General features: G+C 42.7%; 1 protein-coding gene across 1 annotated transcript; it reads right to left on the reverse strand.

Annotated features, from left to right (window-relative positions):
* Positions 1–450: 450 nt before the first annotated feature.
* LOC131255682 (UDP-glycosyltransferase 89B2-like) lies at positions 451–2942 on the reverse strand. The gene has a single exon (XM_058256472.1). The coding sequence runs from the start codon at positions 2693–2695 to the stop codon at positions 1283–1285; it is 1413 nt and encodes a 470-aa protein (XP_058112455.1). The 5' UTR covers positions 2696–2942; the 3' UTR covers positions 451–1282.
* Positions 2943–12090: the final 9148 nt, after the last annotated feature.

The following is a 12090-nucleotide window of genomic DNA, read 5'->3' on the forward strand; positions in this document are numbered from 1 at the left end:
AACCATAATTTGCACTGCTTAATTGGGTTATTCATGTTCCAAATATGGAATATGTAAGTGTCCATGTATCACCCATCACAGTCGGCCAGAGTCTAAATAATAAGACAGGAGCAGAACGGTTTCTTCTTACTGATAAATACACCCTTTCTATTTTAATTTTAGTGATACAATATTACATATTTAAGACTAGACTACAAAGGACCTCATGGTCGTGTTGATATGGCAAAGTGTTGTGTGCCTCACTATGATGTATGTGTTATATCCACACCGTCCATCTATTTTGTAACATGATTTTAAGTCATGAGCCGAAAAATAGGATAGATCCAGAGCTCAAGTGGACTACACCTCGGAAAGCAGTGAGGGCAATGACACCCACAGTTGAAACCTTCCTATGGCCCATCAAAATGTTATATGCCATCCAACCTGTTCATAAGGTTAAACATACCCGGATGAAGGGAAAGGACAAACATCAGCTTAATCTAAAATTTTTATCGCCCATTACTTTTTCAATGGTAGGTGTTCAATCCCCAATGCTTTTATCGGTGTGATCCATTTAAGCCATGGATCTGCTTTTTAATTTTTGGCTCCTGTCGTAAAATGATCTTATAAAATGGACAGGCAATATGGATATAACACATATATCATAATATAGCCATAGAACTTTGCCATGTCAGCGCACGCCTAAGGTTGGGGGTGCCACACAATGCAATCCGCGTCCACTACAACCATGCAAGCTTTGGACGCCAATTAGGTGGTGTTGCCAACACCATCTCAGCAGTGGTGTCTTGGGCATCCTGGCCCAATGTGATATATGCGTTTTATATCCACACCATCCATCAATTTTTCCAGCTCATTTTAGGCCATCAGCCCAAAAATGAAACAAATCTAAAGATCAAGTGGATCACATTATAAGAAACAATAGGGATAATGACACACTCACCGTTGAAAACTTTTCCACTGTAATATTTATTTTTCATCCAAACTGATGACAAGGTCACTGAGATATGGATGACAGGAAAACATAAATATCATACTAATCCACACTTTTCGTGGCCCCGAAGAAATTTTTAACAGTGGTCGTTTAATCATCACTATTTACTGTGATGTGGTCCACTTGAGCTTCATGTCTACTTCATTTTTTCGCCACGGCCTAAAATGCAGGGGGGAAATGGATGGACGGTGTGGATATAAAATACATACATGCGACCATCACGTTGACACACCACCGCTGGGGATGGTGTTACCAACAGCACCGAATCCGTGTCCGGACTAAGTCATCTTCTCAGGACCTGACACTGAGTCCGCGCAGCTCTGTCACGAACTCATCCAAGACCTTACGAGAACTCCCACCTTCTCTTACAGCACCCACAGCTGCCCGACTCAGCTCCTTGGCTCGGGCCCTCTGCGGCCAGCTCCAACTCACTGACTCAGTCATAGCCCGAGCCAACTCGTCCGAGTCAGGGACTGAGTCGGCACCCTCACAGACCCTAACCGCGATGCCCAATTGGTCCACGACCATTCCCGCATTGAAGAACTGGTCCGCGCCCATGGCCCACGCCAGCATCGGCACGCCCGCAACGATCGCCTCCAGCACCGAGTTCCACCCGCAGTGAGTAAGAGACGACCCGATCGACCGGTGACCCAGTATAGCCACCTGTGGGGCCCACCCCCTGATAACCAGCCCCCGCCCCGCCACGCGTCCCTCAAAACCGGCGGGGACCACTCCGTACTCCCCCGCCGTGGGCTCCTTGACGGACCACACGAACCGGGCCCCACTCGCATCCAGACCGTCCGCCAGCACATCCATCTGCCGCTGATTTAGGATCTCCTGGCTGCCGAAACACACATAAATCACCGATCCGTCCGTACACTGGTCAAGCCAGCTCATCACCTCGCCAGCTGGCACCGAGCTCTCCCCGCCACGTTCCGTGGGGCCCACCTCGCCAGAAGGAAGCAAGGGCCCCACCGCCCACACGCGCGAGTGTCCCAGATCCCCCCGCAAGTGTTCCAGATACTCGCCATCCAACTCACTGAACGAGTTGATAACAATTCCCCAACTCACCAGATTCGCACGCATCCCTTCTTTTATAAATTCCGAAACTGGGTCTCCCTCCTTGTAACTCTTATACACCATTGACAGCTGTTTCCAGGGGTATTTCCGGGAATTAGGAATGTGAGGGAACGAGAGAAGGGAGTCCACGTCAGCGGGGTCTTCCAACTTGGGTATGGTACGCCAGAGGGTATTAACGACTGCGAGTGCATGGGCCCCAGACGGCGAGAAGACGACACGTGGGATTCCGAGCTGGCAGGCGAGGCGGTGGGTCCACCCAAGAAACAAATCCGAGATGATGGCTGTGGGAGGGGAAGGGTGGGATTGGAACCAGTGGAGGATAGGATGGTAGAGTTCACCCAGGGCGTGTATCATAGTAAGGAGGGCGTTTTTGTGGGGAAGATCCTTGGCGTTCTCTACGCCGGACGGGAAGGAGGGGTATTTTGGGAAATGGAGGACTAAAGTTTGGATGGAGGGGCATTTGGAGAGGAGTGGATTGAGGATGGGGAGATTCTTGGGAGTGACGAGGATTGTGATGGACAGGCCACGGACGGATAGATGATAGGTTAGGTCGAGGAGGGGTATCATGTGCCCCTGCGCAGGGAAAGGGAATACCAGAATATGTGCGCCGCTGTGGTTCGACATCTCTCTGCTGTTTCTCTCCTCTCGATCTCCACGAGCTAATAAAGCCGAAACAGATTGGCTATTCCCCTGCCATCAGCCAATGGCTGATGGACGGTGTTCTGTAGGCCCCACCATGATGTATGTGTTTCATCCATATCGTCCATATATTTTTATAGATCATTTTGTTATAAAGACTAAAAATGAGTATATCTCAAACTCAAGTGGACCAGATTATAAGAAACAATGTTGAATGAATGTAGGCCATTAAAAACTTTTTGGGGGCCACAAAAGTTTTGGATCAAGCAGATCTTTGTTTTGGCCCTTCATCTGAGTCTGTATGATCTAATCAACATTTTGGATGTCAACTGAACAGTACAGTGGGCCTTAGTAGGATTTTAACGGTGGATATGCAATCATTATTGTTTTCCTGTGGTGTGGGCCACTGATATTTACATCCCTCTCATTTTTTAACATCAAGCCCTGAAATGATCTCTAAAAATGATGAACGGAATGGATGAAAAACATACGTCATGGTGGGGCCCACAGAGCACCGACCATCAGCCACCGGGCTGGTGGCAGCAGGGGGAGTAGCCAATCCTCTCCAACGAAGTTCGTTTTCCCTGTGTGGCGACTTACACGATATAACACATATATTATGGTGGGTCCCACAACTTACACGAGTACCAACCTTGCTGAACTCGGTACTGGATGAGTAATCATGAATCCGTGTACATTCAGATCATCGGATGGCGGATACATTCAAAACATTGGATAGCGGATTAGGTGGAACTCTATTTATTTATTTATTTATTTATTTATTTTTACACGCTCACACTCCCACACTCAACCCATTACCGATCTGCTTACTGTAGGCCATTGAAAGTTTTTAATTGTAGTCATTCAATCATCCTTGTTTCTTGGGGGCTAAAGAGGTTTTGGATCAAGTTAGTATTTGTGCTTTCCCTTTATATAGATCCATGTGACCTTATAAACAGGTTGGATGGAAAATAAACATCATGGTGGACCTTAGGAAGGCTTAAACAGAATGTAGTGTGATCCATTTGAGCTTCGGATCTGCTTCATTTTTGGGCTCATGTGTTAAAATAATCTTACAAAATAGATGCATGGTATGGATATAATAAATACATTGTGGTAGGGCCCAAAGAATTTTGACCTTGTGGACACAATGGATGTCCAAACTTATTTGAATAGTACATTCTCTCTTTACTCCTACTACTTACCTAACTCTTGATAATCCCATCCTCTGAAAATTTTAGTTGAATGCGATTGGATGAAATCTACTCACCTAGCTCTTGATAATCCCATCCTTTGAATTTTTTTAGTTCAATACAAGTGAATGGAATCTCCCGAGCCATTTGGGAGCGTGAATTTGGAACCCCTGGATTTGAAATCCTCTTATTGAGTTTGGCACCTTGAATTCGGAATCAACTTTAATCCCAAAGTAGCTATGCATAGCATATTTACCGGGGTTCGAATTTAATTACTAAATCAACTATAATGTTTTTGATTAGCGAACTTATGTAATGTTTGAGACAATGGTTGTAATAAGCCCGCTGCAATATTTACTTTGTTTGAAAATGGTGAAATTCCAAGTCTCGGATGGGCCACAAGCACAAGATCACATCCAAGTGACTAACCAACGATTTTTAACAGTTGATTTACATGGACAATGGTTGGACAGTGCTGATCATTGTATTAAAGTAATTATAGTGATGCAATTGATAATCCAATTATTTTGGGATATCATTAGTGGGTCATGTGTCCAATAAATTAACACATATTACACATGCAACTTTAGAAGGATTTTAGATGTAATCCAAGCTTTACCGTGGATTTCAGACCTCCAATTATTTTATTGTGCCAAACAACCAGATATTCTAAATCCCCTCAAATCCCTCCCAATCCCTGTGCCAAACTTTACCTAGCTCTTGATAATCCCATCCTTTGAAATTTTTAGTTGAATGCAAGGGGATGAAATTTCTCTTTTTACTATTACCGTGCACTACAGTAGTGTTGTACCATTACAAGTTGTTCGTGGCACCTATACAAGTGGACCCAATGTGGTTGGTGTATTAGACGCATCCCTCCAAGTTGGACTCGGTAGCGACCCCTCCAGTATCCAGATCTGGGTGTTGGTTGGTGCTGTGGGTGCCATCATAATGTATATATTTTATCCACTCTATCCGTCCATTTTACCAACTTGTTTTACTCCGTGAGCCCAAAAAATGAGATCTCAAGTGAACCACACCACAGGTGATTGAATTCCCACCCTAAAAACTTCCTAGGGCCCACTATTATGTTTATTAATTGCCATCCAATTTATTGGTTGGGTCAAACAGGCAGTAAGAAGGGAAAACACATATATGAGCTTTATTCAAAACTTGTGGCCTCAAGAAGTTTTTAATCATGGGCATTCAATCACCATTATTTCCTGTGGTGTGGTCTACCTGAGATTTGGATCTACCTCATTTTCTGCTCTCATGCCCTAAAATAAGCTGAGAAAATAGATGGCTAACGTGAATAAAACACATACATCATGGTGGGGCCCACAGTGCTTTTCTAGTACCCACACGGTGCCGGAGGGATATGTAACTACAGAATCTGAATGCGGTCCCCTCAGCGTGCCCCTGATCTCTGAAAATCAGTTTCATGAAAAACTATGGTGGCCCACACCATTTGGAACACCGTTGGATGGACTCATCATTGATTTTTAACAGCGTCCACACGAGTTGTGCAACCACGTGATTTTGTTGAGTATTTCTTTCATTGAGACGTGAACTCAGAATGCATGCATCCAACGGTGCTGGAGATTGCCCACTGGTGTTTCACAGGAAGTTCCCACGCTCCCAAGCTAGGTGGGGCCTAGCATAATGTTTGTGGGAATGGAAATGCCTATTTTGAAACCTACTATGGTCTACTTATATTTATTTCTCATCCATACCATTCATAAAGTCATTCTTATTGAGATGAACTCAAAGCACAAAAATACTAGCATGATTCGAAACTAATGTACCCCACTAATGTTTCAACTATGGATGTTCAATTCTCACATTTTTCTGTGTTGTCAATTTAAGTTTTGAATCTGTTTTTTACTTGATCTGATATCCTAACGTGATCTAGCAAAATGGATGAATCAAATTAAATTTTGAACAAACATTATCATGGACCCCACCTAGCTTCTCAGCACAAGAACTTCCAGCAACAGCCTGTCAAATGAGTTGTGTCCATCGGTGTTGAGGTGAAATATAGGCATTTTGGAAAGTCATCTAGAAGGAAGTTAATTAAGTGCACATTTTACATCCATCTTTAAAATAATCCTATCCTATTGCAGTGTGTCGGTCGTATACTGTGGCACAATGCTGATATTTTCTTTTAATAAGGATTTTTCTTACGTGGAGAGCTTAAAAAATAAGCTCTATACACTTATACGAGGAATATAGATAAAAATTTCTTTTACCGCAAGTTGGGCGACCTAAAAGGACAAAATAGTAGATATGCTGAGCTCACACGTCATGGGAAGTTGAATTGTATCCATGATGATTTTGACCTTTGCACTGTGGTGGGCGTCACTCAGCTCCCCTTTTCTGCAGTGGGGTCCACTCAAGCTTTGGATGTGGCTCATTCCTTTAATCATGCCGTAGTATAATCTCTCTTAATGGATGAACAGTGTGAATACAAAACACACATAGTGGTGGGCTCACAGAGCTTGGTGGTGTCACATCAGTAACGAGTCTCACTACTCAACCTGACAGTACCTGATCCACGTCCGTGCAGGGGGAGTAGCCAATCCGTTTCGTATTAGGTGAGGCACTCGTGGGCGGAAGCGGATTGGCTGGTGTACCACACCCCCAGCTATATAGTTCGGGTTGGTACGTGTGTTGCGAGGACGAGGACGGACGCTCCTCGGGCTCCGAATTGTACGAACGGTTTAAAGGAGATCAAAGTTAGATGCTCCCGCGGTGAGTATTTATTATATCTACACTGTTCATCTACTTTTAGATACCATTTTAAAGTATTATAGAAAAAATGAATTATATCTGAAGATTATATAGACCACACCACAAATAGCAGTGGAGATAATAATTTTCATTGTTAAAAAATTTATAGGGCCTACCCTAATGTTTATTTTCCATCCAATTTGATCATAAGGTCACAAAGACCTAAGGGCCTGTTTGGCCGGGGCAGATAGGATGAGATTGGAAGGGATTAGAAGATAGATCCCCAGATTGGCCAGGCATGCCAAACAGACACAGGTCCTGATCCGGGGATATATAGCAATTCCATGCATCTTTAGACAATCCACTGACATCACCGTCATTACCTTTAAATCCCATCCAATCCACCCTAATCCCTTCAAAAATGCCTGGGATGTGTTTAGTTCGAGAGATTGAAAGGGATTGGAAGGTTTAATCTCAAGATTGGCCAGGCGTGCCAAACAGACCCGATATAGCAATCCTAGCATATAGCAATCCTATAGATCTTGCACCAATCCACTGACGCAGCTATCATTACCTTGAAATCCATGCAATCCACTCTAATACCATCCAATCCCATCCAATCTGCCTGGCCAAACAGGCCCTAAATGAATAGGAAAAACAAATTTCATATTGATCCAAAACTTCTGTGACCCTAAGAAGGGTTTCAATGGTAGAGGTTCAATCCCCCACTGATTTTTGCAGTGTGGTCCACTTGATAGTTAGATCTGTTTTATTTTTAGTCTTAAGCCTTAAGACAAGCTCACCAAATGAATGGGCTGTTTGGATATAACACATACCTCATAATCAGACCCACAGAACTTGTTGACGTCAATACAGCAGCTATATAGCTGGTGTGAGGTACACCAGCCAATCCGCTTTCCCTGCCACCAGCCCGATGGCTAGTGGTTGGTGCTATGTGGGACTCACCATGATGTATATTTTACATCCATTCCGTATATCCATTTTTACATATCATTTAAATTCTTGATGAAAAAAATTATAGGAATATAACTCTCAGGTGGACCACACCACAGGAAAACAATAGATTGGATGTCCACCATTAAAATCCTCCTAAGGCCCACTGTACTGTTTATTTGACATCTAATATGTTGATTAGGTCATAAAGACTTAGATGAAGGGAAAAAAATAAATATCAGCTTGATCCAAAACTTTTATGGCTCCCAAAAAGATTTTAATCATCGACGTTCATTCAACACTGTTTCCTATAATGTGGTCCACTTGAGATTAGGATATACCTCATTTTTTGTCTCATACCATAAAATGATTTAGAACAATAGATGAATGGCATGAATGAAACACATACATCATGGTGGGGCCACGGATCACCGACCACCAGCCATTGGCTGTTGGCAGGGGAGTAGCCAATCCGTTTCCCACCCAATATGTGCACGTGGCATTATTTCGTTGGCCTTCAGTGGATTGTACCGAATGTCGTCAATGTAGAATGAGATTGCCCGCAGACCAATCACTCTATGGGGCTCACCATGATGTATATGTTTCATCCACACCGAGCTCAAGTGGACCACACCACAGGAAATAGTAGAGATGATGACACCCACGTAAGAAACCTTCCTAGGGTCACCATGATATTTATTTGTCATCTAACGTCTTCATGATACCACACCTAAAAACTACAGTAGCCACTGAGAAGTTTTCAACAGTAAGCAATCAATTCCCACTGTTTCATGTGGTGTAGCTAATAAAAGATTTGGGTCTGCTTTATTTTTGAGCTCATGTACTAAAATAGTCTTGCAAAACAGATGGGGTGTGGATGAAATATCGGTGTGGATGAAACACACACACACACACACACACACACACACACACACACGGAAACGCTCACCTGCGAATAAGTTCGTACCTGTTACATAACGAACTTTTTTGAGAACCTATCATACATGATGTGGATCCAAAATTTGAACCGTTCATGTGAAGTAGCACCTCATGAAACCCCCCGGGACTAAGTTTTACTTTGATTTAGAGCTTTGATAGGCCATGAAAAATTAAAACAATTCCCTCCCTTGATTTACATTTCTCTTTGCTATGGCCCATCAGAATTTTAGATTAGGGTGAAAATTTCTCACGTGAGGTTTCATATGCGCACATGCGTAGGTGCACAGGGGAGCATGACTCTCTCTCTCTCTCTCTCTCTCTCTCTCTCTCTCTCTCTCTATATATATATATATATATATATATATACACACACTCTCTACAGTGGTCTCGACAGAGTCTGGCACGGAGGGGTATCCCTTGCGATCAGCGTCCTTTGGAGGTACAAGAGGCGTGAAGCCCGTGTCCCTCGCGGACGCGGATTGCGTCCTACCCCGGCCGGACGGATTAATCTGTGGAGCCCACCGTGATGTAAGTGTTTTATCCACGCTGTTAATCACTTTTCTTAGATCATTTTAAGGTATCATTTTAAAAATGAAGCATGTCCACAGATCCAGTGGACCACAGCAAAGGAAGCTGCAGTGATAATGACACCTACCGTTGAAATCTTTCTAAGGGCCGGTGATGTTTTTTTACCATCCAACCTATTCATAAGGTCATGTAGATGTGGATGAAGTTAAAACACAAATATCATGAAGTTAAAACACAAATATCATCTTGATCTGAAACTTCTCCAGCTCCTAAGAAGTTTTTAATGGTGGACGTTCAATCCCCATGTTGTGGTCCACTTAATCCCTGAAACTGCCTCATATTTTTGGCTAATACCTTAAAATGATCTGAGAAAAACGATGAACAGTGTGGATAAAACACTTTCATCACGGTGGGCCCCACATACGCCGACTACTTTTCGGAAATTTAGATTGGAAATAACTAATGAGGACGCATATGATCGCATACGTTCACATATATGGTAATAACCGCACATGTGGGCTGTGTTGGACCCACCCTTGATGCCTGCTTGGAATCCAAACCGTGCTTCTGTTCAGAATTCTCCTGTTCACCGTACATACTTAGAATCACCCCTATCCAAAAATCAGGTGAGCCACACTAAAGGATGCCAGGAAGTGATGGGCAATCATGCCTAATACGTATTTATTCACTCTAATGGGCGCCGCGTCAGTGTATCCCGGGATCTACCAAGTTGGGTGGATCCCTGCATATGGGCCACGATTGATATACTTGACGTAAATCCACAATGTATAATAGTAGGAATAGGCCAGTCCAATATGATGTTTTACTTAATGAGTCAGCTTCTACACCATGGGAAGTTCATGCGGCCAATAAATATTACACTTGTGCTCATAAAAGTGCACTCTTGTTTTCATAACTTGTCAAAGGTGACGATGTACTCGAACCTCTTTGCTATATACAAGTATATTAACAAAATAGACAACAACATAAAATATTTGATTCATGACTCGCGTGAATGTGGTAGGAACATTGGTGAATCCAAAGATAACCAACCAATCGTAGACCTCATCCTCTGTTTTAAATGTTGTCCTCCACTCATCCGCAAGTATGATCCGCACATGGTGGTAGCAGCTTCTTAAGTTGATCTTCGAAAAGACTTTGGAACCAGTCAACATTTCGAGCATATCATCAAGTCGTGGTAGTGGGAAGCAGTACTTGATATTTATTTATTTATGGCATGACTATCCACATACATCCATCAAGTTAATTTTATCATTCTTTTGTGTTAGTAAGGTTGAGACAATGCATGGGCTATGACTTTATTTGATAAAGCCTTTTTGCAACAATTCATCAACCTACTTCTTTAACTTGGCATAATTGGTCAAATTCATCCTATAGGCTGGAAGTTTAGGAAGAGACGACGTCGATATCATGTTGAATGTCACTCATAGGTAGTAATTCATATGACAGTTCATTAGGTGCCATATCTTAAAATTCAAACATTAGCCTTTCAACTTGCCGATTCACCACTTGCCCATTTGTGGAGATATTGTCCTCGACCTCCTTGTTACTAGAGCATACATAACACCTCTTTGCTCTCCTCCCTAAACCACCTCATGATTAAGACATTAACTACTGTGGCTCAGTTCTTCTTCATTGGTTTACTTCTCTTCACAGGTGCCATTGAATCGAAAGGCAAATATCTTGGCTTCTCCATCACTAAACACCTTTTGATCATAAAACAAATGCATTCTAAGTATATAGGAGATGTTCATGGGAATTACGTCTCACCAAATGGAATCATCAAAATGTCTTATCTTAAAATTCACCGAGCACCTCTTGGATACTAGAATAGTCGTGTTATTGACCCATGCAATCTTGTAGGGTTGTAGGTGTGCCTCCATTCATAATTGAATCATCCCAACCAGCTCTTGCAATACCACATTTGAATAGGTGCCCCCATCAATCATCAGGTTGCTTACTCTATCACCATATCGAACTCGGATTTGGAAACGAATAGTTCATCGCTATTCTTCATTCTTGTCCTTCATAGGTGCTATAAGAACTCTCTGAACAACGGCCAATGTCTCGTTTTTCAGGCCACATTCATAGGTGTCTTCTTGTGGGTCACCAGCCTTACATGGATCTGTTCTCCCTTAGGATTTGTTATCCTCTTCTTTCACACAAATAATCATAACTTTTCGAGGGCAACATGATATATAATGACCATTTCCACCATAATTACAGCAGTCCATGTCTTTTATATCCCTACGTAAATCGCTCCCTATAAGGGCCTTGCCTTGATTCTCTACCAAACAAGGTGGCCTTGAGTTAGCAGGCTTGTTGGTGGTTGCATTATCAAGGACCCTTGTTGTCCCGTTGACTTCTGCACCTCATCGATTCATCAACTCTACTGGTAATTGCACCAAATTTTCTCCCAAAAGGCTGCCAAAATTGTTGCTCAAATTTCAGAGCCAATTGGATGCGTCATATATCCTATCAAGCCTCACAGTAATCATCTCTCTTTGGATTTCAACAATTATGCCCAGCTTGCAACGAGAGAGGTTATGATGCTCCTCCTCTATAATCTGACAATGGACTATGAGCTTGTTAAAGCGTTCCGTGTATTCTTCCATTGTCATATTTTGTTGTTGTAGTTTGACTACCTGTTCATATAGCACATCCTCATAATTAAGAGGAAGATACTTCTCCTTTAGCTTTGACTTCATTTCTTTCTAATGAATAATAAGTTGTTGGCCAAGTCAATATACACGGTCTTCCACACTTCTCCAGCAAACATGTGCATGCCCCTTTAAGCTTCTTCTTCATAAACCTGACTCGACGATCATCATCCATGTCATACCATTTGAAGCAATCCTCTAACACTGCCAGCCAATCAAGGCATTGAGTTGGCTCTAACTTGCCAAAGAAGTTAGGTACGTACATTCTCACAATATTATTTGTAATATCGTCGGCCACATAATATAGTTGCTTTTCGGTTGGTCCCCTCCAAAATACATTGGTACAGTCTCCATG

The sequence above is a fragment of the Magnolia sinica genome, chromosome 9 (genome assembly GCF_029962835.1).
Source record: "Magnolia sinica isolate HGM2019 chromosome 9, MsV1, whole genome shotgun sequence".
Classification (NCBI taxonomy): domain Eukaryota; kingdom Viridiplantae; phylum Streptophyta; class Magnoliopsida; order Magnoliales; family Magnoliaceae; genus Magnolia; species Magnolia sinica.